Genomic DNA, 27,713 nt, shown 5'->3' on the forward strand with positions numbered 1-27,713 from the left:
TTGGGAGTGAATCTAGACCTAGTGGGAACAGGTTCTAGGCTGCTAGTTTGCCCATGCACACAACAAACCCAACCAACTACCTTCGAACTTGGGAGTGAATTTGGACTTAGTCATAACAGGTCCTAGGCTGCTAGTTCACCCATGCTCACAATAGACCCAACCAACTACGAACAATTGGGCTGCCACTTTGCGGATGGATATGTAGCTTAGAGCGTTGAACCCAAGATCTATGACACTTCCTTTGGTCTTGACCCAACCAACTACGAACTAATGGGCTGCCACTTTGCGGATGGATATGTAGCTTTGAGCGTCGAGCGTTGAATCCAAGATCTATGACACTTCCTTTGGTCTTGACAACGAAAACCTGCTGGTAAACAAAGTTTTGGCGCGAAATTAGACAGCCCGGGGATGGCACAGCCAACGGATGTCTCCAGAAGGGTCCTGATGGGCACTTGTGGTAAGTAATAACGCCTTCGTCAAGCGCGCTCGCGGTAGGTTTTGTTTGCCAGTGTTCTTAAGTGGCAGCGGATGATCATTTCTCTCGATGCTCAGGATGGAGTGATGACACTATCGTCAAGTGCGGGAAGTTCTACCCGGCATCTATCCGCTGTGCGGAGGACCGCCTTCGACATTACAGCACCCATTTTCCATGTAAAGTTCTACACCATTGATCAGTCCAACGATTCTATTCAAGTCGCATTTGCCTTTTAAAGCACAGTTTGTTGCCATCAAGCAGGATGTCCTACGAGAGGTGGACTTTGGGAAGATATGCATGAGTGATAGAGCTATACGAGAATCCTCGCATAAAGTGGCCACACAGTGTGGTTAACCTTACAGACTTGGACCTTTAAAGGCTCCGCGAGAGGAGACCAATTTCCTTGCGATAAGGACATACATGCACGTGGATATGGCTCCTAAGTTGAGAGGGGGTTCAATAGTGAACCATAACCCTTTTGTCCTCATATTTTCTCCTTGGTACCTCTATTAAGCAGGGAAGGCCATTAATCTTCCAGCATGCTTGCACGTTTTGGAAGATTGATTAATACCAACTACCAAAGACTGGAAAACGCGATATAGCATCCCTTAAAAGAAACGAACAACAGCGGATATAATCAAAGTGTAGGTGTCACATATGTTTTTGTGTTAGCTCACAAGCATAGTCTCTTGCTCGAGAAGTTTATATCCTCTTAAGATGGCTGCCTATGTGCAACTTTGTGAATTGAGGGCATGAAATCCCAAATTTGAGCTTAAGTATACATTTTGACTTGTTATGAAGACGTTCCACATTATAATATCGCCAGTTTTACTTGCTTGAACATCTTGGATAGGTGCTTCTAGTATTGTTCATTGGCCATGAAACCGTTTGGTCGCTAGATGTGAACATTTCTCAAAAGTTAAAACATTTAAGGGGTGTCATGGTGTGAATGTGCCCTAGGGTTAGGGCGGTTAAGGAGTCATACAAATAGGTACATGGCTCATTTGCGACATCTCTCGCGCAATCCACTCTTAGACTCAAGTCCTCAAGTGGCTCCATCACACATTGCTTATTATGGGCTGATGGTGCGAGATATCGGTCCTAGCATTGGGAGCTTAGTTGTTTTGCCACTAGTCGTAGGCTTAGGGACAAGTTCATTTGGCTCTAATGTTGGGAGGTATTTGATGCCCATCTCTTTATGCTCCATTTCAATGGCTTGTGCCATTCCATTGTGTGGGTTGAAGATCTATGGGTGTTTCATTTGGTATGGGACACTAAGTTGCAAAAGGCATGGGGAGCTTATGCAAGTAGATGGTGAGGATCAATAAATTTTGGTTTATTTATTACTGGTGTGTAGAGGTTGTGCTATCTATACTTTAGCGGCTTTTTGGTAAACATGTGTGTGGAGGCAATGTGAGAAAGTATTGCTCCAAGGCTATATTGAACCTTCATTTGTATGGTGAAGGAAGCGATGCACTCTAGGGAGGGAAAATAGTTTTATTTTGGTGTGCTCAACCTCCTGCATATGGCTACTTGTCAAGATCAAATCCTTTACATAGACAGATGATGAGTATACATTGGTCTCTCTCCAATTGATAGTGAATGTTGGGGTCATGATCCGATCTCTTCAAGCCATACTAAAGAAAGAAGGGGTCAATTCATTGATACTAAGCCTTAGGAGCTTGCTTAAGGCCATATCAAACCTTTTGAAGTAATAGACATGATCCTCTTTGCCTAGCATACCAAAACTTGGAGGTTGATCCATATAAGTCTCCTCTTGAAGGACGTTATCGGGGAAGGTAGACTTGAGGTCCATTTGATAAATGGGCCAATGATGATGGTGCAAGTGCAAGAGTAGTCTGAATGGTAGACATCGGGAGAAAAGATCTTTGCATAATCCAAGTGAGGCTTCTAACTGAACGCCTTGGCAACAAGCCTTGCTTTGTGCTTATCCAAAGTTTTGTCAAATTGTTGTCTTGTAGACTCACTTCGTATCAATATTCTCTCACCTTGGGGGTTGTGTCACATTCTGATGGATCTTGAAATGCACATGCTGTCCAACAGTTGGAGTTTGCATCTTCAATGGGTGCTTGCTTGCATGGGTGATGTAAGGGTTAATGCAAAGTGCTATGCTCAAATAGAATGCTATGTGCAATGCAGTGATACCTCTTGAGTAGTGCCCTCAAGAGGAGAACTATTCGCTTGCCCAAGTGCCCTTCTTTTACAAGCACGATTATTGTTAGAGATTGGCATTCCTTGGATAGGCAGTTCCATTCGTGAGCAGTTTTCTGCAGTCGCATTACGTAGGACATGTGGTAATCTGGCTGTATAGGTGATGTCAATAGGCGGCAGGTAGCATAGATGCCATGTGGCATCGCAGGTGCAATTTGTCAAATGTTGGGTAGTCATGCAACCGACTTGCATTATTTATGGCGTTTCTTTTGGGCTATTTATTTGGCCTAGCTTCCACACATTTTTATAGTTTTGATCTTAGGTTTCTAGATTGTTGATCGTGGAGATTGCTCTCGGGGTTCACAGAGTACGAAATCTTCGAGGTGGAGACATATATAGTTATATACTCTGCGCTCATGTACAGATTTGCATCCTTATACAATATTCTTCATTGCAAGTTTTCTATGTTTCACTCTCTTTCTCTCTCGTTTCTCTCTGATCAATCTTTATCTTGGTCATATGCTTCCGCACTGCGTCACTCTAACATGGTATTAGAGCATTGAAGAATCTACCCGAAGAGGAGATTTTAGCGTGACACAAGGCTGTGTTTTTAGTGTTCAAGGGTGAGTAGGAGGGCTACACGTCAGAACAAGGCTAAGGCGAGCATGGGTGTGCAAGAAAGGAGCAGAGTTGCCGAAGTTGCTATTGATTTTTGTTGTTTGAGAAGAAAGAAGGCTATATTTTAGGCCTTTAAGTGCAGATTTTACCTTTTCATCGCCTTCGGTGGGTGAAGGAGTTGGACAAGCGGCGAAGATTCCTAGCAGGCTGCATTCACACAGTCAGAGGAGGATACTTTTTGTGTTTTGTGCATGCATTGTAGGTGAAGATGTCTTCTGAGGCCGAGACAGTTTCAGGCGATCATGGGTCAAAAGGTGCTCGTGTTACCGGCTCTTCCATTAGATCAAAAGCTCAATGGCGAGAACTACTACATTTGGCGAATTATGATGCTTGTCATTTTGGAGTCCTATGATTTGGCAGAGCTTGTTATGGAGGCTATTCATCGTCCTTCTTCGTGAGACGAGTCCAAACTCTCTTTAAGTGATAAGTTGGAGTTGGCAAAGGCTCAAACACATTAGGATAAACTAAATGCTCACATTTGCTTGTTTTTATTTCTCTCATGCACTATAGCTGTGATCTCTCATATAGAGCATTTGATGGTGACCTGGGAGATATGGCTGGAGCTTGTTTAGATGTATAATCGCATGATTGTCATGAAACGAGTTTCTTTGGAAGTACAAATGAGGACTATGAGTGTCATCAAGTCATCTTCTATGCTGAAGCATATTAACAAGCTGAGGCATCTTCAAATGATGCAAGGTACAAAATGCTAGGAAGGTGATCACTTTTAAAGACATGGCGATAACTCTTCTTTCATAGTTATTGCCCTGTTTGAGTGTTTTCTATTCCGCCTTGATTGCCTCAAGGTAGCCTGAGACTTTGATGGGGTTATGGTCTTGGACCAAGAGGAGCAGTTGAAAGGGATCAATGCTTCAAAATCAAGGCATTGGTAGGTCAGTCCTCTCAGAAGAAGGAAAAGGATCAAAAGAAAAAGAAGAAGGACAAATCAAGGAAGGACAAGGAAAAGGAGTGCACTTGTCACATTTGTGGCAAGACAGGTCAGTGGAAGAAGGATTGCCCCAACAAGGAGAAGAAGGTAAAAGAGAAGAAGGAGAAATCTTCAAGGGATTTTGGAGCAGTGGTTGCACCCTCATCAATTGCTTTTCTCCATTTGGAGGTGGTTGAGGCATTGACCTAGAAGGCCTCTGATGTTGTGTTGACGGCCCCATACACTTGAGAGTGGATTGTTGACAGTGGTGACTCCTGGCACATGACTTCTTCAGTAGGTGTTGCTCATTTGTAGCCTTTGCATGGCCGTATTCTCATTGGTAATAGTTGTTCTATTCCTGTTTAGGGCCGGGGTAACATGCATCTTATTCTAGATGAGCAAGGTGGTGCCCATATATTTAAGGTGCTTTATGGGCCGGTCTTGGGATATCATCTTCTTTTGGTGCATAAGATTTGTGCCCTCGGCCTGTTGGTCAAGTTTGATGTGGCTTCCTTTTGGATTCTTGATCCTGGATCAAGATAGGTCCTTGCTTGAGGGTATGAGGAGAATAGAGTCTGTAAATTGTGGTCTTCTTCCACCTTGACTTCTCTTCTTATTACCTCTCAAACTCAGTTCGAGCTTTGGCATGCTCGGTTTAGCCACCTCAACTATGATTATCTTTAGAAGGCATCTAAGGGATAGCTTGCTCGAGGTTTGCCAGATATTGTGGTGAGCTAGCAGTCCTGTGTATCTTACATCGGTGGGAAGCAAACTAGTGATGCTATTCCCAGCAAGGCTTCGAGGTGGTCTTTAGCATCCTTGGAGCTTGTTTCTATTGATCTTTGTGGACCAATGAGGATGGAGTCTCTTAGAGGGAGCTTGTATTTCATGCTAATTGTGGATGATTATAGTAGGATGACATGGGCTTAATTTTGAAGTTGAAGTCAGAGGCTTTCTTCAACTTTATGGATTGGTTGCTCTTTGAGGAGAACTGATCGGATTGGACACTAAAGACCTTACGATTAGATAAGAGCGGAGAATTTGTTTCTAATCAACTTACTTGTTTTTGTGCAGATCGTGGTATCCACCAGGAGTTTGCCAACACAAACACCCCTCAGGAGAATGGCATATTGGAGCGGAAGAATGGCAGTGCGATCGAGATGGCCTGTACCATGATGGAGTATCGATAGACACCTTAGTGTCTATGGGCTGAGGCTGTGGCTATTGCAATCCACATTCTTAATCGATCCCCTACTTCTGCCGTTGTTGGTATGACCCCTTATGAGGCGTATTTTGGGTCTAAGCTCGATGTTTCTTATTTTAGGGTTTTTGGGTGTAATGCTTGGCAGTCTCAAGGTTATTGATTGTATGACCCTGTTAAGCAGAGTGTCTACATGAGTTGTGATGTTCGGTTTGTGGAATTCCAACCTCAAAGGGGATCGAGGAACACCCCGTTCCGTTCTTGGAGATCCCAGTTATAGCTGGGCTCTAAAACAACTGTCCCTTTGGAGCTTGTGCCTCTTGAGGACTCTTCTTCGGATGAGGAGCTTAGTTCTCAGCCATCGGACTCACCAATCGAGCCCAATAGTCCATGGACCTTCCATAGACTCCATTAGATGGATAGCGATGAGGAGAGATCCGGCCTCCTTCTCGTGGGGCTTGTGACACTCTTCGTGATGCAAGGATTGAGGGGGTCCCTGAGGAGTGGCAGTCTTGTAGGATGGCCCGCGACATTCTTGGAAAAACCAGGCACACCACATCGAGTACACTAATTATTGTTTGATGACTCATGCCATGCCGGATCAGGAGCCCATCTACGTGAGGGAGGCTTTACAACATGATCATTGGTAGAGCGCAATGGAGTAGCAACCGTTGGAGTCAATTGAGAGGAATGACACTTGGTACCTTGTGCTTAAGCCTTCTCATATGAAGATCATTGGAGTCAAATGGGTCTTCAAGACCAAGTACCGCAGTGATGGCACGTTGGACAAGCACAAGGTGCGCCTTGTTGCTAAGGTTTTGCACATCACCCAGGCATTGATTTTCATGATACTTTTGCCCCTATAGCTCAGATGGCTACTATTCATGCAATTCTTGCCTTGGCTAGCCATAGGAGATGGCCGGTCTATAAGTTGGATGTGAAGTTTGCTTGCTTGAATGGGGAGTTGAAGGAGGAGATCTATGTTGAGTAGCCTTCAGGCTTTAGTTCTTTAGATGGTAAGGTGTATAGGTTGAGGAAGGCTCTCTATGGCCTTAAGCAAGCTCCTTGTGCTTGGAATGAGAAGATTGACTCGTTCCTCTAAGAGAAATTGGGGTATTAGCGTTTTGAGGTCTACCCCTAGCTTTATGTCACACCTTAGGTGGAGGTCGTGTGTTGTTTGTCCTTTATGTGGACGTCTTCATTGTGACAGGTGACCATGCCAAGATGGTTGAGTAGACAAAGGTAGCACTTCATGAGAAGTTTGAGATGATGGATATGGGACTTTTCTTTCTAGGTCATGAGATCTATGAGACTCGGAGGGGGATCTTTGTTTCCTAGGAGGGGTATGTGTAGGAGCTCTTGACGTGTGCAAAAACCCCAAATTTTATGGGTCCAATGTTGAGAAATTTTACTCAAATGAGCAAAGTTTCACTAAATTTGGTGAAATCCCCAATTTAAACGCACATAATGTTTGCAATTTTTGACGCAGAGGCCTCAATTATGCACGAACAGCACTAAATCAGAAAAAGCCCCAAATTTCTAGGCACAAATTTGCACAAATCTGAGCTGTGTGCCTCTAGCGTGTGAACCCTTGTTAAGAGGAAGGGGTTAACTTTGAAATTAAAGAAATTTTTTATTTCTTTTTATTAAAAAGAAATTGACGAAAAAAGGGGGGGGTTTGTTGACCCTACCCCGATGGCTATCATTGCTTGGTCTCGGTCGTCGCACAACGGAGTTGCCTACTAACGCTTGGTTGTCTCCTGGTCCCAGTCGTCACATTGGACATGAAATCCAATCGTTTGCCCTGTGCCACTTGTTATAGGCAGCCGCCCATCGACTAGTCCATTGTCATCCCTGCCGTCACGTTGGACCTGTCGCCTGGTCCCTCGATTGTTGCCTGGACCGTTCATCACCACGCAACAAGTCGCTTGCGCACGTTGTAGTGTCACCTGTGACTTGACTGTTGCCCGTGAGCTGCCAACTACTCATCTCCTTTTGGTGGTCTTGAGAAGCACACGAAGCCTTAAGCTTTGATACTAGTTTGAAGGGGAGTGAGTGCGCAATGGAGTACGAGATAGATGCGCGAGCAGCAAAGTTTAGAGTTAGAGAGAGTGAATGCAGAGATACGTGTACTAGATTGTGATGGTACACAAAGAATGTATTTATATGTTAGGGTACAATAAGTGTGTGTTCACACCCATATGACTATATACACGAAGACGAAGGGACTTTACACCCAACAGTGAGATGGAGGGATTCAAGTCTCTTACGACTCCTATGGACCCAAATTCAAAGGTTGTATAGCTCATTCCTATTATCCTTTGGCGGATGCTACCCGTTATAGATAGTTTGTTGGCTCCTTGATGTGGCTTCTCAATACTTGTGTTGACTTATGTTATGCAATAGGTGTGTTGGCCGGGTTCATGAGTGAACCCAAGATGGTGCATTGGCAAGCTGCTCAAAGGATTTTGAGGCTCCTACGGAGGACCCTTGATCTTGGGATCTATTATCCAGTAGGTATTATCCAGCAGGTACAACTAATGCAAACTTGGTACTTATAGGATGGAGTGACTCAGATTGGGTTGGCGATGTGGATCATTGGAGGTCCACAACAGGTTATTGCTTTACCTTGGGTGCCGGTGCTGTTTTTGGAGTAGCAAGAAGCAACCCACAGTTGCCCTATCCTGGACTGCGGCAGAGTATCGAGCGGCGTCTTCTACCATATGTGAGACTGTGTGGCTTCGTAGGCCCTTGGAGGAGCTTGGGTGCCTGCAGACAAGTCCTATTGTCCTTCAGTTCGACAATGCGAGTTGCATTGCCTTGGCCTGGAACCGTGTGTTCCATGCTTGGATGAAGCACATTGAGATCTAGTACCATTTCATTGGGAGAAGATTCTAGGTGAGACTATTGCTTTGGTCTACTGCAAGACAGAGGACAATCTTGCCGACTTGTTTACGAAGGCGCTTCCTCAGGCTTTCCTTCGACATCACTCTAGATCCCTTAGCCTTTTGCCTTGTCTAGGATCTGAGAGGGGGTGTAAGAGATTGGTATCCATGGACAGGTAGTTCCATTTGTGAGGAGTTTTCTGCAATCGCAGTAAGGACACATGGTAGTTTGGTCATACCGGTGCTGTCAGCAGGCAGCAGGCAGCAGGCAGCAGGCAGCACAAGTGCCATGTAGCACAGTAGGTGCAGTCTGTTAGATGCTAAGCAATCGGCTGCATTTAATGCAACTGACCTGCATTGTTTATGGCATTTCTTTTGGGCTATTTATTTGGCCCAGCTTCCATACTTTTTTATAGTTTTGATTGCAGGTTTCTAGATTGCTGATGGTGGAGACTGCCTTTGGGTTTCACAGAGTGTGAGATCTTCGAGGTGGAGACATATGCAGACATAGTCTCTGTGTCTGTGTACATATCTGCATCCTTATGCAACATTTTTCATTGCAGATTTTCTGCGTTCCACTGTCTCTTTCTCTCTCTCTCTCTCTCTCCTCTCTGTGTTCACTCTTTGTCTTGGTCATATGCTTCCGCACTGCTTCACTCTGACAATTAAGACAAATGGATAATGATGTGAATGCATGAGTATATCGATACAATAATCAAATCGTGTAAGCAATAAGAGAATGATACCTCCCCCTCTCACCACCAGATAGTGGAAGGAGAAGCGTGTCAACTTTGTCCCCATCATGTTGATGCCGGAGGGGAGAGGATAAGCACTTGACGAAGATGAATGAAAAGGATCCCCTTTGAAGATGGAAAAGGGAATTTCTTGTGAACCTAACAACCTTGAGAAACGCAAAAGGTGACATTCATATTTATAGAAGGTGGGCAACTAGGCTTATGAGATGATTTGCTGCATGAAATTGAAGTATTTGGGAGACAACTTGTTTATGAACAAAGTGAATTGATCATCATGTGACTTTAGAGGGCCAATTGTGGTGAATCTAGCGAGTAAATGTTGACAATGTGTCAACTTGACTATCAATTTGTCACTCTTATGTGAACTCTCGGAGCTCATGGTTGAGATTGATATGCTAGGTACAATTGCTAGTTGCATAGTAGTTGATAAATATGACCAACATAGAGATGCAAGGTCAAAATGCTACAATTGTGAGTGAAATTTGGTCATGAGACCTTGCATTAACTCAACAATAGCTATAGCATTTTTGCTCTTTCAAGATTGGACTACCTCATATGAGGAGTCACCAATAGGGGTTAGATTGGGGTTCCAACCTCTGAATAAGGTCCTACAAGTCTTAGGAGTCCAAAACATGCCACATTAAGTTGGACCAAGTTGTGAACTTCTACTTGTTCAAATGAGTCTTGCTAGTAAATGTATGCTTGGCAATAATAGATGAATGAAAGGTTGTGTGAGGTGTCGAATAGGTGGGTGGCAGTGAATGAATTGGTGGTTGACTAGGTGCTACATGTGGCACTAAAATATGTGACATGGTGACTCTAGGTGTTGTCCCAAAGAAGGTGATTGCCCAGTGTGAGGTGCATGTGTCAAAAAGGTGTAGGATGGCCCACAAGGCATTTACATCTTGGTGTGATGTGCAATACATCGAGCATATACAAATCATGCTTCAAGGGAAGGTTTATGCTTGGTGGGTGAGGTTATGCCCCAAGCTTGTGGAGTTTCAATCCATTTTTTGAAAATATTTAGTGATCAATGATTGGATCGACAATCCCTGCAAGCAATCCTTGTACGCATGCTTACAGGAGCTCAAGGACCTTATTCACAAAACGAAGGCATTGGATGATTTCTAGACACTCAACATGTTTTATCTCTTCGAATGTCTATAAATACACCAATAACTTTGACAACACTTTGACAATGAGCAAAGGAAGGCTAGTTGATGAGCATCTCCCATCAAGCCTCGACTAGCTCTAAGTCAAAGAAATCCCCCACAACAATAGCTCCTAAGTAGTTTGTTCTTGATTCATGGAAGTAGAAGGGTAGCAAACACAAATGACTCACAATGAAGATTGCGCCAAGAACCGTTGTTTTGTGTGCCACCAAATTGGCCACTTCCATAAATATAAAGATTGTTTGCGGAATAAGAAAGCAAAGACCATGAACTCTAAGCTTTGGTAAATAACATGAAGATTCTATGTAAATTTCTTGAATTTCCAATAGAGGATTGCTTTGTCAATGCTAGTAGATGCTGCAGTAGTCACATAGAGAAGACTATGTTTGAGCTTGTATGGCTCATCGGTCTCATTAACGGCCAGCTTGTTATGGTTTTGCTTGACAATGGTGCTACTCACAATTTTATTTTCCTCATATGGTATTCAAACTTCAACCCTATATGACACTTGCTAACCATGCTAATCGATTTCGTTATACCATGTTTGCCTTCGTACATCGTACGGTAGTGATCGTACTGTATTGCCTAGTACGTTTTCATATGGATTCGTATGATAAAACTGTACACTTCTGGCCACGACGTTTGGTACCAATCTGTGTGGCATAAATGTGTTCGGGCTGTGTGTTGCGGTGTAGCACTTTAGGGGGGTGGGAAGCCTTGGATATTTCAGCCCACTCATATACTCCTCCCCTAGCCCCCTTGGATACCATCTAGATCTCTTTGATTGTTTGACCCTTCTTGGATCCCTCTTTTCTCCCATACTCTCCTCTCATCTACAAAAGGTGCTCCTCTCCTCCATGCTTCCACTCCAATTCAGCAAGCATTTGGAAAGTTGATTCTTTGGAAACTCAAGTTTCAAGTTTCAACCCTTTCTCTCTCTAAGTATTGTAATTTGTGGTTGTAGGTGGACCCCTTGAATGTGGTGTAAGTTTTTACCGACTGCATTGAATTGTTGGTGTATGCTCTATTTGCTTGAGGCCAAGTTTCCCACGATTGTGTGGACTCCATGTGCAAGGCATTGTTTGGACTTGCTCATGGAGGATACTGGGAAGCTCAAGTGGGTGAAGAGGGTAGTCCGTAAGGCTACATTAGTTGTCACCTTTTTCATAGTAAAGGTGAAGGTGCTTGCAATGTATCGCTAGTATGGCACACTTGAGTCAAAGAAGTGTTCTGATGATGATGATAGTGATGCCTCCTCATCATAGGTCTCTTTTTTGTATCTACTATTATTGTATCCACTATGGTCCATCATCCCTGTATGTGCGCAGTGCATGCGACCCTGAGGGCCACCATCATGTATTCATTTTATTTTGTAATGACATGGCTATTTTCACTTTAAATATGTGTTGTATCATTTAAGGATTTAGAGTTCTTAAAAAAATCAAGTTTTTTTTTTCCTCACTAATATCGTATTGTACCTTATAAAATCATAAGGTACCATTTAGTACCGTACTCTATTGTACCGTACTGCATTGTACCTTTTGTACATGACAACTATGCGTTATGCGGAGAGTGTGGACTATTGGGATCGATTGGTGCTGCAACTAGATCATGTGCTTCAGTACCATGAAGCCTTGGACTTCTATCTTATGAGACTTGACTAGGTTGATGCCATCCTTAGCATGTTGTGGTTCTATAATAGATCATCCTAGCATAGATGATAAAACTTAGAGAGTTTCTTTTGAACTTGATGGATGTTTCTATGTGGTCGAGGATTGCCCACCCCTTGAAACCATGGACTCTAATGTAAATATGATATTGCCATTGGAATTCAGCAAGGGAATCTTTGATTCAGATATTGTAACCTATTTATATTTTAATGTTTAAGTAGTGTAATTTACTTTTAGTTAATAATAATGGTGACAATTCTAATTTCATTGTTACTACTTATTTGGATTTGCTATTGTAAGAATTTTTTAATGTCTTTTTGTCCAAATTACCTAGTGGAATTTCACCATCTCGCCGAACATTAAATCATAAGATTGAGACACTATTTGGTAGGCATCTAGTCTCTTGGTTGTTAAGCTAAAAAAGATGCATTGCATGTTAGATCTTCATTAGCTCATTAAAACAAGCCCCAAAACTCAAAAATCAGCTAGTTTTTGTGTACCATAAGCAACCACTCAAACTTTGGGAGGATTTACTTCCATAAATAGGAGGCTTCCCAGCCCACTTGCTCCTTTGCAAATTCCAGCCATCAGCCCCTCCATCCAGTGGCTATCCAGCCCACCGCGTAGCGCGATTCTTGCCACGTCTTCTTGAGCCCCTAGTGCCATGTCTACAACTGCTTTTTTAGTCTGATTGCTGATGTTAGCTGCTGCACTACTCCTGTTCAGCCTGTATTTACAGCTCTTGCTGCCAGGTGACATGTTGCACATCTCCTTTGACTCAGATATACTTCACAACTACTACAGCTGCTGGTTTGGCCTTTCCAGCTGCTGGCCTCTGACCAAATTTGGGGCAGATAATGCTGTGTTTTGTTTCAGATCAGCCTCATTTGCTGCTGCCCTATTCTTGGAGGTTCCCATCAGCCTATCTCAGCTTCGACTGGTGGTTACAACCCTCTGGATTGGTCTCCGATGGACGTCACTCTCCGACCACCCCTTCACCCTGCTCCCACAAGTCATGGATTGTTGGATAGCTCTACCTTGAGCATCTTGTATACTCTTTACTTTATTTATGATATTCTTTGATTCACTTTAGAGTTATCTTTCATTTTTGTTTGTGTTTTTGCATTTTAGTCCGAGTTATTATGTTTCAGTGGCTATCATGCATAGTATCCCGAAATGGAGCGGCCGTTTCGGACTGAAACGAGAACGGCGAAACACCGTTTTTGCACCCTATTGTGGATGGGCAAACTAGTTTTCAGTTTCGCTCCAGTCTTTTGTGCAACCATCTTCTCCTCTTGCTGAAGCACATTACCTCCTACAGCTCTCGACTTTTTCTCCTCTTGCTTCTTCTTCCTTCTTTTCTTCTTTTTTTTCTTCACTCCTTCTTCTAGGTTCTGCTCCTTCCTTCTTTTTTTCTAAGTTCTTTTTGTTTTTCCACCCTCCTTTATTTTTTTCCTCCCTCCTCTTCCTCCTTTTTCTTCAGACTTCTTTTACTTCTTAACTTTACGAATTCCTATTTTGCATTACCTTATCATGGCACCACATCTGTTTTGGAGGCATGTCAATCCAATCAAGGGATACAAGGGTTCTCAGAGTCGGATAAGGAGATAGTGCGTGGATCCTCAGAATTCGGACAAGTTATAACTTATGGACTCTAGAGATTAGACTCATGATACCTTAAGAGTCGAGAGTTAGTTTAACATTCTGGCTGCTAGTTACCAGTTGGCAATCACCCATGGCATTACATATTGATGTTGATAGTTATTACTCAGTAGCTACTCGTACTCAATGCTCGGTGATTATTCACATTACACATTACACATTGATTGTTCATTGATGTTGATAGTTATTACTCAGTAGTTACACATTACACATTGATTGTTCATTGATGTTGATAGTTATTACACATTACACATTACACATTGATTGCTCATTGATGTTGATAGTTATTACTCAGTAGTTACTCGTGCTCAATGCTCACTGATTAATCACATTACACACTTACATGCATCTTGATTTTACTTATCATACATCTTGGTTACACCGTTTTTAATATCAATCTTTAGATGGTTCATGAGTCATAAATTATAATTTTGTTGTTTAAAGTTTAAAGCTTTGAAAATTGTGTCTTAACTATGTTAAACTGTCTTAATTATTGAGTCTTTACTCTTGACATGTATAATCAATCATGATTTCGATCATATGATATGAAGACTCAAAAGTTTTGTATAAAATTTAAATATATGTTATTGTAGGATTGCTATATTTATATATCCATGTAATAACATATTTATTTTAGTATACAATCCGAAACGCCGTTTCCCTATTTTCAAATTGGCCGAAACTTTAAAACTCCGGTTTTTCCCGTTTTTGAAACTCCCCCATACTATGCTATCATGGAGACTTGGTTTTGTGTGAGATATACGAATGATACCTAACTAACTCAGTGTTTGAGACTCCTTTCTCTTGGGTTCCTAGTGTGTCTTTTCAGGATGCTTCATCACTAGGGCCTTGTGGAGACATTATGGTCTCAATGAGGGGGATGACATATTAACTTCTTTTTTACCTTCTTGTTTAGATGTAGGGCTCATGATGGAAGGGGAGTTCAATGAATTCATGTGTATCAGATATTCCTTTTATGATTCTCTTGGGAGCCTTGTGTATCAATCAAGATTAGTTGGTGAGGCTAGCCACCTCTCCACTTAGAGAGGATATGTTATATTCGAGACGATTGACAATTCATCTTTCTCATCACAACCAAGCCTAAGGCCTGGTGCTATGTTCATATAGCCTTATGTTAACTTCAATAGAGAAGATTCTAAACATAGACATATATCCATAGGCATATCTTAGTTTGTACCCTTCATTTCATTTGAGCATAGAGTTGGTATTGATGATTTGTACTTTCCTTCTATTTTATCCTCTTTTGTAGAGTCTCTTTTATTTGCTTTTAATAGCTTAGGTTTAACTTCCACATATGTATCAAGCGCATTAGGTTTAGGATCATTTGTTTTCATTTCTAGTACTTTTTTTAGTAGTATGAAATGAGCCTTTCTTCTCGGAGAGAGTGGTAAAATGTGATTAAGTACTTAATTACAACAATTAATAAACGAGCATAAACTGAAATGCATACATTACCTTATAAATCTCAGACAATAAACACTAGGTTGGCCCCAAAACTAGCATCCCCTTTTGGTATTTCTTTAACTTTAATTGTTGATAGATTAAGTACAAGTTGAGATTCCACAATCTCCTTTGTTTATCTAAAAGTCTCTTGCTGTACAAACAATCAACAAGTAATTTGGGCCAATTGTCTCTTGATTTTCACCAAAGACTAGTACAAATGGAACCACCAATTGGCCAAATGTTATCCCAATTCACAATGGATGGCCTGGTATCTAAAATCCCTATCAATTCCATGAATTTTAGGTGTTGATTTTAGTTTATGATGCCTTGTCTTGTTGGCACAGGTCCTAAGGTGGTTGTTAAATCCTAATTTTTGCAGAAAGTAAGGATTCCTTTGCTGTCCATCAAATTTGAGTGAGATTTGCTCAAAATGGCTAAGAAATGCTGAGATCTCTTGAGAAGGGGTTGGAGAAAATGAGAGAAAGCCAAGATGAGAGATAAATTTGATTTTTTTATTGAGAAACCCTAAAATTTACCAATTGCCTATTGCAACCTCATTTAATGCAGTCACCTATTGCTAGACATCTTCAAAATGTTGTCACTTGATCAGCAATGCTATTGCTAGCCCTTGGAAGGTGTCACCCTGCTATCCCTTGCTTATTGAGGCACCCAAATGGCTGTTTTTTGTAGCAAATTGTTGTTCTTTGATTGGAAAGTGGGTTAGTGGCTTTCTCTCTCTCTTTCCCAAATTGTAAACTGACTAAATGGTTGAGACCGAATCCAAAAACGCTTTCTCAAATTGCATGGGCATTTTTGCCAAGTGGCAGTTTCTTAATCCATTTTTCAGCATTATCTAGCCATTTAATTAATTTTTAGAATTAAATAATCCTCAAAATTAAAATTTGCTCTCCTGACCTTGCCCAAAATTAAATGTGCCCATCTATAATTAAATTGGCTAAGCCTTTTGCAACTTGGAGTGGCCTCCAATCTCTATTGACACTTAGATTGGCATTGATTAATTAATTAATGCTAGTCCCTAGTGTCACCATGGACATTGATTTGCTAAACAACTGTCCTAGGTTGAAATTGACACTAACTGACCACCAAAACATAGTTGGCATAACTTATCATAACTTTTTCCTTTGACATGCACGGCATCTTTGGGATCCTTGGCCTATTACCATGAAATAACTACCATGTGTATTACATGTTGTAAACAACCTTGCACATTTGATTAATAACTTAATTAAATGTTATTAGCAAGATTGAAGCATCTCAAAATCTCACGTCTCTATGACACAATACCATAGGTTAGCTATTCGCAAGTGAATGCCACTCTGTAGTCTAGTTCATAGTTATTCGGAATACCACCCATTAACTCTGCACCTTCCATACATTTGTAAGTGAGCACATTTGTTTGTTCTAGGATTGCTATTTTGAGTATTTCCCTTTTTCCCCTTAGTTCTACACCTATGGATCCTTCGACGTAGAGATGTCCATCCTTTACTTAAGGTGTGTTGTCATGCTCTCCATGGGCCACTTCGATGAAGGGATTTTCATTCTTTGCCTATGGTATGGCTCTCTCCCCTCCTTGGGCTACTCATGTGGCTACCATACCCATGTGCAGTCAATCCACACCCATCTATGGATCCCTTGTGTACACATCCCGCATGCATGGTGGACACTTTGGGGCTAATTTCCAAGTGTATTCCTTTCTTCCACCTTACCCATCCTATTTCTCCCCCATCACTACCACTCTGTTGCTACGGCGAAGAATGTCTTTACGGATAAGATTTGTCCCAACGAGTTAAATTTTGCCACTTAGTCTAGCCTTATGCAACAAGTGCTGGAGTCTTAGGGCCTTTGGGACCTAGAAGTTGGTTTAGAGCTTATGCCAAACCCTTGATTGGCTCACCCTTATCATATCCATCAATAGAGAGCTTTCAATGTGACAACAAATGTCAAGTTAATGCAAATGCTACTTTCCTTTTTCCACTCCTAGTTACAATATTTTCCTTTAGTATCTGATTGTTAGAGTCAACTCCTTAATCATTATACAGTGAGAGATTGAACTTAACATATTAAGCTCATTTATGTGTTGCAAGAGTTTTCTATTAAGGAAGGAGATGATCTAAAAGTCAAGTTGGCCAAGTATCTATGGGTACTCATTTGTTCGCTTCTATTAGCTCCTTAAATTCGGATGACAATCATGTTACATTGTTTTTAATAAGTTGCCTCCTAATACTTCCATTTTATGCAACACATCATTTCGTTACCTTGTTTGCCAACTTTCTATGAGTTCGAATGCCAATTCTTGTGTTACGTGAGGTTGCACGATCACGTTCACAAAAAGATCTCTTCTCCATTGTCATTTGCAGAGGGTGCTGTGGTAACCGCATTGTCGAAGGAAAAGTTTGGAGGTGGTAAGAACTCTCAAGGTGGGAAGGCAACCCAAAACAAGGGTGACACCTCTTTCTTAGATGGAAACCAAAGAAACTAAATCTATTTGGCAATAACTCATCGCCTTTGCAAGTCATGGTATGCCATTGGGCAGCCCAACGAGCACCCTTTGTCTAATGCCTTGGCTTCTCTGGAGTGGCCCTTTGACCTCTTGAGATGAGATAACCATCACCTTTGTAGTCTTGGTAGGTTCTTGGGTAGCTGATGCGCACCCGTTGATTGATGCCCTAGCTGCTTTGGGGTGGGATGTCTTGGGGTAAAAACATGGGGTGAGCTATGCTTGCAGTCCCTATTTGGTTCTAGTTTTGGGTCTAAGAGGGGATGCTAAGCTGAAAAAGATGCGTTACACATTAAATCTTCATTAGCTCATTAAAACAACACCAAAACTAAAAAATTACTAAAGTTTTTGTGTCCCATAAGCAAACACCCAAACTTTGGAAGGATCCACATCTATAAATAAGAGGCTGTCCAGCCCACTTGCTCCATTCCTTCTTTGTAGGTTCTAGCCTATCAGGCCTCTCCATCTTATGGTTGTCTAGCCCATGTCATGTGGTGTGGCTGCTGCCATGTCTTCTCCAACCCTTGGTGCCTTGTCTATAGCTGCATTTTTAGTATGATTGCTTTGATGTCAATTGCTGCACTACTTCTGTCACATATTCAGCTTGCATTTACACCTCTTGTTGCCAAGTGATTGGTTGCTGTACGTCTCCTTGAACTAAATAGATCTCACGATTGCTGTAGTTGTTGATTTGGCCCTCCTAGTTGCCACCTTGACCAAATTTGGTGCAAATATTGCTGTGTTTTAATTTAGATCTTTTGCTGCTGCCTTGTTCTTGGAGGTCTCCCTAGCCCATCTAAGCTCTAATTGGTGGTTATAGCCCTTAGGATCTGTCTCCAGTGGATGTCACTCTTCAACTACCCTTGTTGAACAACTCTACCTTTGAGCATCTTGTACATTCTTTTCTTCATTTATAACATTCATTCATTCACTTTAAAGTTATCTTTATTCTCCGTTTGTGTTTTTGTGTTTTGCGTTTTTGTGTTTTTATTAGTGTTATTGTGTTTTAATCGTGTTTCTACATTCTATGTTTTCTCTATGCAAACCCTAGCATATCTTCACATTGGAAACCCTAATGGTTTAGCCCAAAAGAGGAAGATGGGAAGTATTTCATTAAAAATGATTAATTGTTTAAACAAGGCATAGTGTGTGCTTCATTATGAGAATATCCGTAAGAAAGTTTGATACTTATGAGTTGTAGGAAAAAGGGTTAGTTTAGCCTAATTCATCACCTTTTTGCTCACCTATACTCCTTGTGCACAAAAAGAATGGTTCATGGTGAATATGTATTGTGATTACCACGCCTTGAACAAGATCATTATAATAGATTTCCTATGCCGAGGATTGATGGCATCCTTGATTGGTTAGAGGGAAGTGCAAGCTTGAGTAAGGTAGACCTTAAAAGTGGATATCATTAGATACGTATATGGCTAGAAGACGTGCACAAGACAACTTTTAGGATTACTTTTGGATCATATTAGTTCTTGGTCATGCCATGTGGGCTTATAAATGCACTTGCGACATTTAATCGCATGATGGATTGAATTTTTTGACCATACATTTATTTCATTGGCACATTCTTTGATGATATCATAGTCTGCTCAAAGAATGAGACAAATCATTGGATGCATTGGACTACTTTGTTCGAGGAACTCAGATAACGCATGTTGGTTATTAATGTAAAAAAGAGTGAATTCTTCATGTTAGAGATTCACTTCTTAGGGCATATTGTCTCAAAAGATGACATTAGAATGGATGTTGCAAAAGTGGAAGCAATATGCAATTGGTCTCGCTTGAGAACCTTGCGTGATCTATGTAGCTTTTTGGGATTGTGTTTATACTATAGAAGGTTCATGTGCTAGTTTGCTGAAATTGCTTCACCCCTTTGTGCATTGTAGAAGAAGGGAATTTCATTCACATGGGCTGGTAAGGAAATTGTAGCATTCAATAAGCTGAAAGAAAAGTTACTTCAGATCCAATGTTGAACTTGCTAGATCTTCGGAAAGTGCTTGTTGCTTGTTAAGGTTGGGTTGGCCTTTTGGGTAAATAGATTCAACTGTCTCTCTCAGATCTCCTTGGTTGAAAGTCATGCACCTCAATATGTAGGGCATCATGACATTGATGCTATTGTGAAAGCAGTTGAAACTTTCTTTTATTGGCTAGCTTTGAGATGTAATGTGGATTACTTTGTGCGCACATGCATTGTATGCCAAAGGGTCAAGCTTGATTGATAGAAGGCATCAAGTTTGTTGCAGCCCTTGCCTATTCTTGATAGACCGTGGGACAGCATAGCCATGGATTGCATTCTTGATGTTCTTGGGATACCTACAAGGAATGATGGCATATGGACCATTATTTGTAGGTTTAGCAAAGCGACTCATTTGATTGCTGTTAGAAAAAAGATAACTATGGATCAATTGGCAAGATTGTTCATATAGAACATCTTTAAATATCGTAGTATGACACAGTCTATTGTGAGTGATAGGTCATAGAGATCCTTGCACGATGAGTCTCTTTTGGAGAGACATTTTTAAGAATATAGGTATGACCCTAAAGTTCTTAGTATTACGAATTCCCCTAAGTCTCGGCCTCATGCGCAGCGCCTTGGACCATCTCAATACAACACCATATCACACATGGCACATCGTGTCGCAACTCCCCTTTTGGCTAGGAGCCACCTCCAAGACCATAACATGGCACAACATCTTAACACGGCATGACACCGCGACATGGCACATCGCCAACGCGTCATAGCAATCCACCTTAACATCTCTCCCTAAAAGGCAAGGAGTTTACCAATGTCACCATGGCTTTTCTGGTGCTTACGCAAGGTTGTATACGTGAAACCCTTAACCAGGTCACTCTACCCCACTTATCCCTTGCCCCATGAGATGGAAGCCCATCTCCCTCTCTAGTCACTCGATGCACTTACCATCCCCACTCTAGAATATGGCGAGAGGCCTTGAGCAGAGTAACAGAGATGGCCATTTTTTAGCTTCTTGTCCCAGTTCCATCTCGTCCCTATTTTGTCTTGGTCTTGTCCCCATGTTAGAGCCCCTCTCATGGTAACAGGGGATGGCAATCCTTGCCCTTGTCCTTGTTCTTGTCCCCGTCTCCAAAACCCGTCCCATGTTACTATGGCCTTGAGCCACCTAACCATGCCTAGGTGTGATACACTACAATCCTGTGTCATGATGCACTATTCTTGTACATAAAAATCATATTACCTTGGCAACTAGAAGTGGGCTTCGAGTTTTTGTGTAGGTAGGGTGGGTATATTGGAGGTATCTCTCTTGAGGCATGGCCCTCCAAGGTGCGTTGTGATACGGGTTTGTAGTGCGTCATGCACAGGCGTGGTTAGGTGGCTTGGGGCCTTCTGCCTTATTCTAGAGTGGGGATGGTGAGTGCATCGAGTGACTAGAGAGGGATGTCAAGAAATGACCGAGCAACCAGAGAGGTAGTAAGGTTTGCACGAAGAAACACAGTGTGTGTGGCAAACATTGAGAAGAGAAGAGAAACTCAAATGCATGAATGAAATAATAAAGTGAATTTGATACAAGGGTGCCGTAGCACAAAAGATGCCATGGAGTAGGGAGACTACCGAACAAGCCTCTGACTCTACAAATACAGGGATGATGAGGTGTTGCTTGGAGAACGGAGATTGCCGTTGAAGAGGAGCCTTTGAATCTGCAATGTAGGGATAAAGAGTGGTGCCTAGAGCAGGGAGACAATTGAAGAAGCCTTTGAGTCTGCAAACGTAGGCCTGATGAGTTGACGCCAGCTGCAAGATCTGACTCCAAGTGGAGAAGGGTCCAAGCTGCGAAATACAGATGGCTAGAGGGTGTGAGCTACCAAACCTTGGAGAGAACAACCCAGATGATGACAACTAATAAAGAGGGAGGCTGCTAAAGTGAAAGGTCTTGCACTCCAAACACAAGCAGGAGAAGATGCCAAGTGCTATGGATGAAGATATTAGGTGAAGAACAATTGGCCAAATAGTCGAACGCAAGGTCGAGATGACGCTTGGAGGAGGAGAAAGTTTTGCAAGCTAGGGATATTGATGCCAGTTTGAGATGTGTTGTTGCTCGGATAGCGAAGTTGATGCTAGTAGGATGGATTTCCAATGCAAATTTGATGCCGAGTGAAACCAGCCTTCCTTCTTGGAGTGGGTGGTGATAACCCGATTTAAGAGTTAATTACAGCAATAAATAAATGCACAAAATGAAATACACACTTTACCATAACATTCTTGGACAGCAAACACCCTGTTGGCCCCAAAATTGCCGCCCCTTGCGGTATTTCTTTAGCTTATATTCAATTGGAAGGAGTACAACTCAAGATTCTTCAATCTCCTTCTGCTAACCAATTGCTCTTGCTGTCATAAATGGCCAGCAAGCCTTTTGGGTCTTTTGCCCCTTGATTCACCCAGGACTTCTTCTCCAATTTGACCCTTGGTTGGCCAAATCTTGCCCCAAATCAATTTGGGATGGGCTGGCTCCTAAAATCCCTTGATAATCTTCAATTATCAGCTGCTGATTTCAGTCCCTTGAGCCTTCAATTTCTGGCATGGATCCCAAGGTGGCTACTAAATCCTAATTTTTGCTGTAAATTAAGGTTTACTGCAGAAATTACAGATCAGCCCACCAAAAATGGTTGAAATCTCCTCCAAATGGCTCAGAATTGCTGAGAATGACTGAGCATAGGCTGAAGGAGATGAGAGAATGCTGTAAAGAGAGAAAATTTTGAGATTTGTCGCGAAGAACTGATCAAAATCAGTTGCTGCCCTGCTGTACCAGCCCCAAACGGATGCACCAACAACAATAGGAGCATCAGAGACTGTGATCTTCAGGAGAAAGTGCATCAACAGCAATTGCCAGCTTCCCAAGGTCAAGAATATGCAATCCTCATCACCAAAATGGTCTCCAATGGCTGGGAATTGGCCCCAAAAGCTGGCAGCAACAGTCCAACACCTCTTCCCAACAGCTCCAAAATGAAAAAACGAGATTTCCCTCTCTCTTCAGTCCTATTTAGCCTTTCCCCCACTTGCATGGGAAAGTTTTGCCAAGTGGCAGCTTTCCTAATCGATTTTCAGCAATTTCCAGCCATTTAATTAATTTTCAGAATTAATTAATTCTGAAAATTAATTCAGCCCTTAATCCATGCCCAAAAAATTGACCTTGCCCATCCAAAAATTAATTGGCTAGGCCATTTGCAACCAAAAGTGGTCCCATGTATTAATTGATCCTTGGACAAGCATTAATCCATTAATTAATGCCTAGTCCCTAGTGTCACCACTGACACTTAATGGCCAATTAATGGTCCTAGGGGCAAACTAACACCAAAATTCACCTAGAATCTAAAAAGTGTAACTTGTTACAAATTTTGCTTTTGACACCCATCTTTTCACAGGGTCCTTCGGCCTTCAACTGTGAAAAAGTAGCTTGCACTTCACATGTGCATCTTTTAATTGCAAATTTGATTAATCCTTTAATCAAATGTCAATTAAACATAAGCAAAGCATCAAATTTTTACGTCCTCCTGACACTGAGAGAGGATGCCTGAAGAAGATGATGGAAGGAGAGGAGAGAGAGATGAAAGTCTCATGAATGAATGAAAGAGTGCGATGACGAATGAATGGATAGGACCGAATATATAGGGAGGAACAATCTTGAGTCTTGCCTACTAAAGACTCTCTCTTGGAAGGCCCTAGAAAGCCTTTTCGGGATTGAAAATTGAAACAAAAAATGGGAATGAAGAAGAAAAACTGTAGAAATGATGTGGTTTCTCAACAAGGGGGATGGGCTTCCATTTTGTGGGGCGAGAGGTGAGTGGGGAAAAGTGACCCAGTGAAGGGTTTTATATACATGACCTTGTGTAAGGATCAGAAAAGCCACGGTGATATGGTAAACTCCCTACCCGTTGGGGGGAGGTGTCAAGGTGGACTGTTGTGACATGTCGACGTTGTGCCGTATCGCAGTGTCGTGCCGTGTTTAGGTGTTGTGCCATGTTATGGTTTTGGGGGTGGTTCCTAGCTTGAAGGGAGAGCTATGATGAGTTGTGCTATGTCGTGTTATGGTGCTATGTTGAGATGAGCAGTCTGAAGAGGCAAATGCTATTGTCTTGGGTCTTTTGATATGCAACGTCTTTGAGCATAAGACCAAATGCGAACAACTTTTTCTCTTACGGAATATACTTATAACAGCTCCATTGGCAAGGCATCATTTGAGATTGTGAAAGGCGAGAAGAAAGAAAGTCCCATCCATTTTGCATAAGATATTGAAGGCCGATAAGTATGTCAAGAGTATGGATGAAGCTGATGTGAAAGTAAAAATATCTCTTCAAAGGACTTAAGAAAAGCAAGAAAAAGTAATTGATCACACCGGAGAATTTTCCATTTGCATAAGGTGATTTGAAAAGGCGAGGTAGCTCTTGGCATGGTGACCATTGCACAAGTAGTGATGGATTTGACACTGTGCATGCAATGGACAAGTGTATAGGCTATGTGGTACAAGAGCAAGGCAAAAGTAATAAGATGCAATGTGAAACATTTATGCAATTGAAAGTTTGCACCTTAGAATTATGTTACATTGAAAGTTTCACCCATTAAGTAGCTCACTTAGGCCAATTGAGTTATACAGTAGATTCTAAGCTTATGTTTGGTCCAATGACCGGCTCACTTATAATTAATAACTAAGTTATTAATTAGCCCTTAATAAAAACGAGCTCTAATTAAGTAGGTATTGGTTACTTATTTGGAAAGCTTATCTTAGCTATTTGGGGATCCTTATCTTTCATTTTGAGTAGCCCAAGTTTATAGGCAACTATTTTTTCTTCTTTGCTACAAAAATTATAGGTCTTAGCCATGGAATATAAGTTGAGAGCATGGATGGAGTGTGGATAGTAGCCAATCTTTTTCTCTTGGCATGGGGATTTCATTGGGCCACCTTGTAACTCCATATACAAAAAGGTATGCTACTGTTCTTGGACTAAATATTAGTAAAACAAGTTATTACAGCACTATGGGCTGAGATCCTCTCTTCTCCTTTGAGATCTCAAGCTAGTGCACTTTTTAGGCAACTTTGTTACAAAGAAAGTGACGTTCTCATAGTTTCATTGCAGGAAATCCCTCTGTTTGTGAGAAGAATAACATGGGTTGGCAGGTTGAAGTGTTCATTCACACTTTTGAACACTCTACAATTGGTTGGCGGCCAACATTGAAGGTGACAATATCATTGTGCACTAGTGGATCAATCGCATTACAAGAAATTGTTGAGATGCGGCCATTTGTAACCAATTTTAAGCATATATCAATAATCTAAAGAAATAGTGAAAGGGGTGCCAAGGCTTGGGCCAATAGGTGTCATGTGTGGCATAGGGGTACTCTAGCTCTAGTTTTGTGCAGATTTTTTTTGGTAAATTTACTGTTAAGTTGAATCAAGTTTTTGCTAAAATGTGATCTACTATCCTTTGGGTTGTTGAAGGCTGATTTCTTCTCTCTCCCCCCAATTGTGGTCGCTTCTTCTCCCCCCCCCCCCCCCCCTCCCCCGCGGGCCTTGCCCGGCTCCCTCGTGCGCAAAACCCCAACCCCCAACCACAGTTGCAGGATAACACCTCACAGTGGAGGTAGGGTGGTGGCAACCAACACCATCAGGGGTAGTGGAGATCTCAAAGTCACATTGGCACTGGTTAGCCACACAATTTTTTAATTCTTAACTCACAAGGGGATGTCAGATTGGTCTTTTTGACCCTTAATGGACTTGTGTCATCAGCCCCACCTTGTCTTCATAGAGACATTTGAGGTTGATAGCTTGGGCCAAATTTGTGAGTTACCCACTGATGAGGAAATTACAAAGGCTTATCCTACATGACCTTGTGGCCATAAACCACTTGGTGTTAGGACCTTGAATGGATCCAATAGTGGCTCACTCACGTTGGAGCACTATCAGGCCTCATACCACCAACCCCCATAGCTCTACGGCCATGAGTGGTTGGCTATTCTCACTAGACACACTCAAACACTGTGCCTTGTAGTCCAACTTAATTGCCTAGGCCAAACTCCAAGTAGGAGATCCCCAAACACAAACGGTGTATAAACACCACATCAAATACATGAAAGGCTTCCCTTGGCTAATTGCCACAGCCTCTTATGTGGGCGTCCTGAGGCAGTTAGGGTTCTTGCCCCTTCCGATCTTTGCAAAGAAATACCACATTATTGCTCCTCTTAGTATTACAATGGCCCAAAAGGATCCCACGATACTATCCTATGGCCTAAATATCTTCACATACTTGGTTTCTAAGAAAGCAATCGCCATGCAACAGTGTGCAACATGAAACATATAATGAATGCATTAGGTGTATGCAACGTGCACAAACAACTTTAAATCAATAAGCACGAGAGTGTACAAGGCATTGAGATCCCTTGTCTCATGCTACCTTAGCCACAAAGAAAACACAATTGTCCTAACCATTCTCAAATAAGAGCAATGTAACACCATAGCATAAAAAAATTGATTCATTTTAAGCTTAGTTGGTTTTAGACAACTGATGCAAGTATGAAATCAAAGAAAACCAACAAATTTCACTCCATAAGAATATTTTACATAATCTATTTATGAAATTATGCTTAAAATACAACCACTTACACTCATTTCTTGCAAATTTTTGTGTTTATCGTAATGTGTGGATGTAGGTCAAGCCCTCCAAACACCAATGACGTACTTTTAGACGATTGACGCATTCGGATGACGCTCTATTTTGTTCTAGCAATCACTTTCATTGACTATCTTCATCCTTCATGCCTTTGGTTGTTGTCTTCTCACACTATGTGAATATACATTATGTGCAATGGAGGAGAGAGAAAGCAAATAAGAGAGAGAGAGAGAGAGAGAGAGAGAGAGAGAGAGAGAGAGAGAGAGAGAGAGAGAGAGAGAGACTAGATTTCAGACAGTGAAATCTTGCATTATATTGCTCAAGAGAGGTATCATCGGGAAGGTCTTCTTGATGAGTAGGCTTGCTTTCTAATGTGAGTTTATCAAATTAGCCATGTAGATGATCAGCAACATGATGTGGATTTCCTGGGGGCTTCTCCTTCTCTCTTTTCCATGATTTGTTAGTTTTCTTTAATGTATCCTTTTCACTTTGGTCACACTTTTTCAAAATTGGCCAAATTTGGGCCCTTTGGTTGTCCCACCTCCCTAGTTCTCATGCACTAAGGCTTTTCTGGTATAAATTTTGTATGTATGTTATTTTGATGCAAGCAAAATGCTTTGACACTCCATAGTTGCCCATTGGTTTTTAGATGCTCTATAGATTGTGCTTTTTATGCCTTGCAAAGCATGTTGTCTTCATATCTTTTCCCTTCATTTTAGACCTCAAACTTGTTGGGAATCTCCATACAAGCCTTATAATCATTGGAAAAATGCTTGAAAAGTGCTCCTAAATATCCACTCTCATTAGTGACCACGAGATAGGGCAACCTAACCTGTCCAATCCACAAACTCATCTTGTCAAAATAAACACAACGTGAAAGCACACTAATAGAATAAGGACAACAATAGGTAATAGAAAAAATATGAAACTCTATCCCATGCACATTGATCATAGCCAAGACTTTGAAACCAAGGATGATAGTCACGCTAGTGGGATAATACTCTATAACGTCCCTCTTGATCAGGCGAACCTAAACCAAACCAAAGGTTGTCCCATGCTATTCTAATGGGCATCTAGGAGTCATCCTACCCCCCAAGTAAGGCACAGTAAACTAGGAGAAGCCCTAGATTAGCTTCTTGCCACTTAGGATCCTCTAGTACAAAAATATAAAACTCTCAAGCCCAAAAATTTTCCTTGATTTTTGCTCTTCGTCCATCATCACTTAGTCTATTTTATTGATGGATCGGTTCACTTCATTTAGCTTGTATGCATTACTCTCGAAACCTTGCCCCTCACTTCACTACAAGACTTTAGTATGACAAGAACCCAACTAGGAACTCATACCTAGCCTAGCGGCTTTATTAAAGGAAAGTCTATTAGCTTGCCTATTTTGGGGTTGCCAATTTGTCATCTCTTGGTTGTGAGCTCTTGTCAGAGTTTGATAGAGACATGGGAGCTTTGGCATTTTAGTGTGCATTTCTTTT

At 41.6% G+C, this 27,713-nt stretch overlaps 1 protein-coding gene across 3 annotated transcripts in view; it reads left to right on the forward strand.

Annotated features, from left to right (window-relative positions):
• Positions 1-257: 257 nt before the first annotated feature.
• LOC148015849 (uncharacterized) overlaps positions 258-27,713 on the forward strand; it is a 68,396-nt gene continuing 40,940 nt past the window's right edge. For all 3 annotated transcript variants that reach the window (XM_087663582.1, XM_087663583.1, XM_087663581.1), the window contains exons 1-2: positions 258-457; positions 553-651. In XM_087663582.1, the coding sequence (XP_087519708.1) occupies positions 409-457; positions 553-651 (148 nt within the window). In that variant the 5' untranslated portion in view covers positions 258-408. The remainder of the gene's footprint in view (positions 458-552; positions 652-27,713) is intronic.

The sequence above is a fragment of the Lygodium microphyllum genome, chromosome 23, assembly GCF_053477565.2.
Source record: "Lygodium microphyllum isolate KBCC chromosome 23, Lygodium_microphyllum_v1.1.10, whole genome shotgun sequence".
NCBI classification, from domain to species: domain Eukaryota; kingdom Viridiplantae; phylum Streptophyta; class Polypodiopsida; order Schizaeales; family Lygodiaceae; genus Lygodium; species Lygodium microphyllum.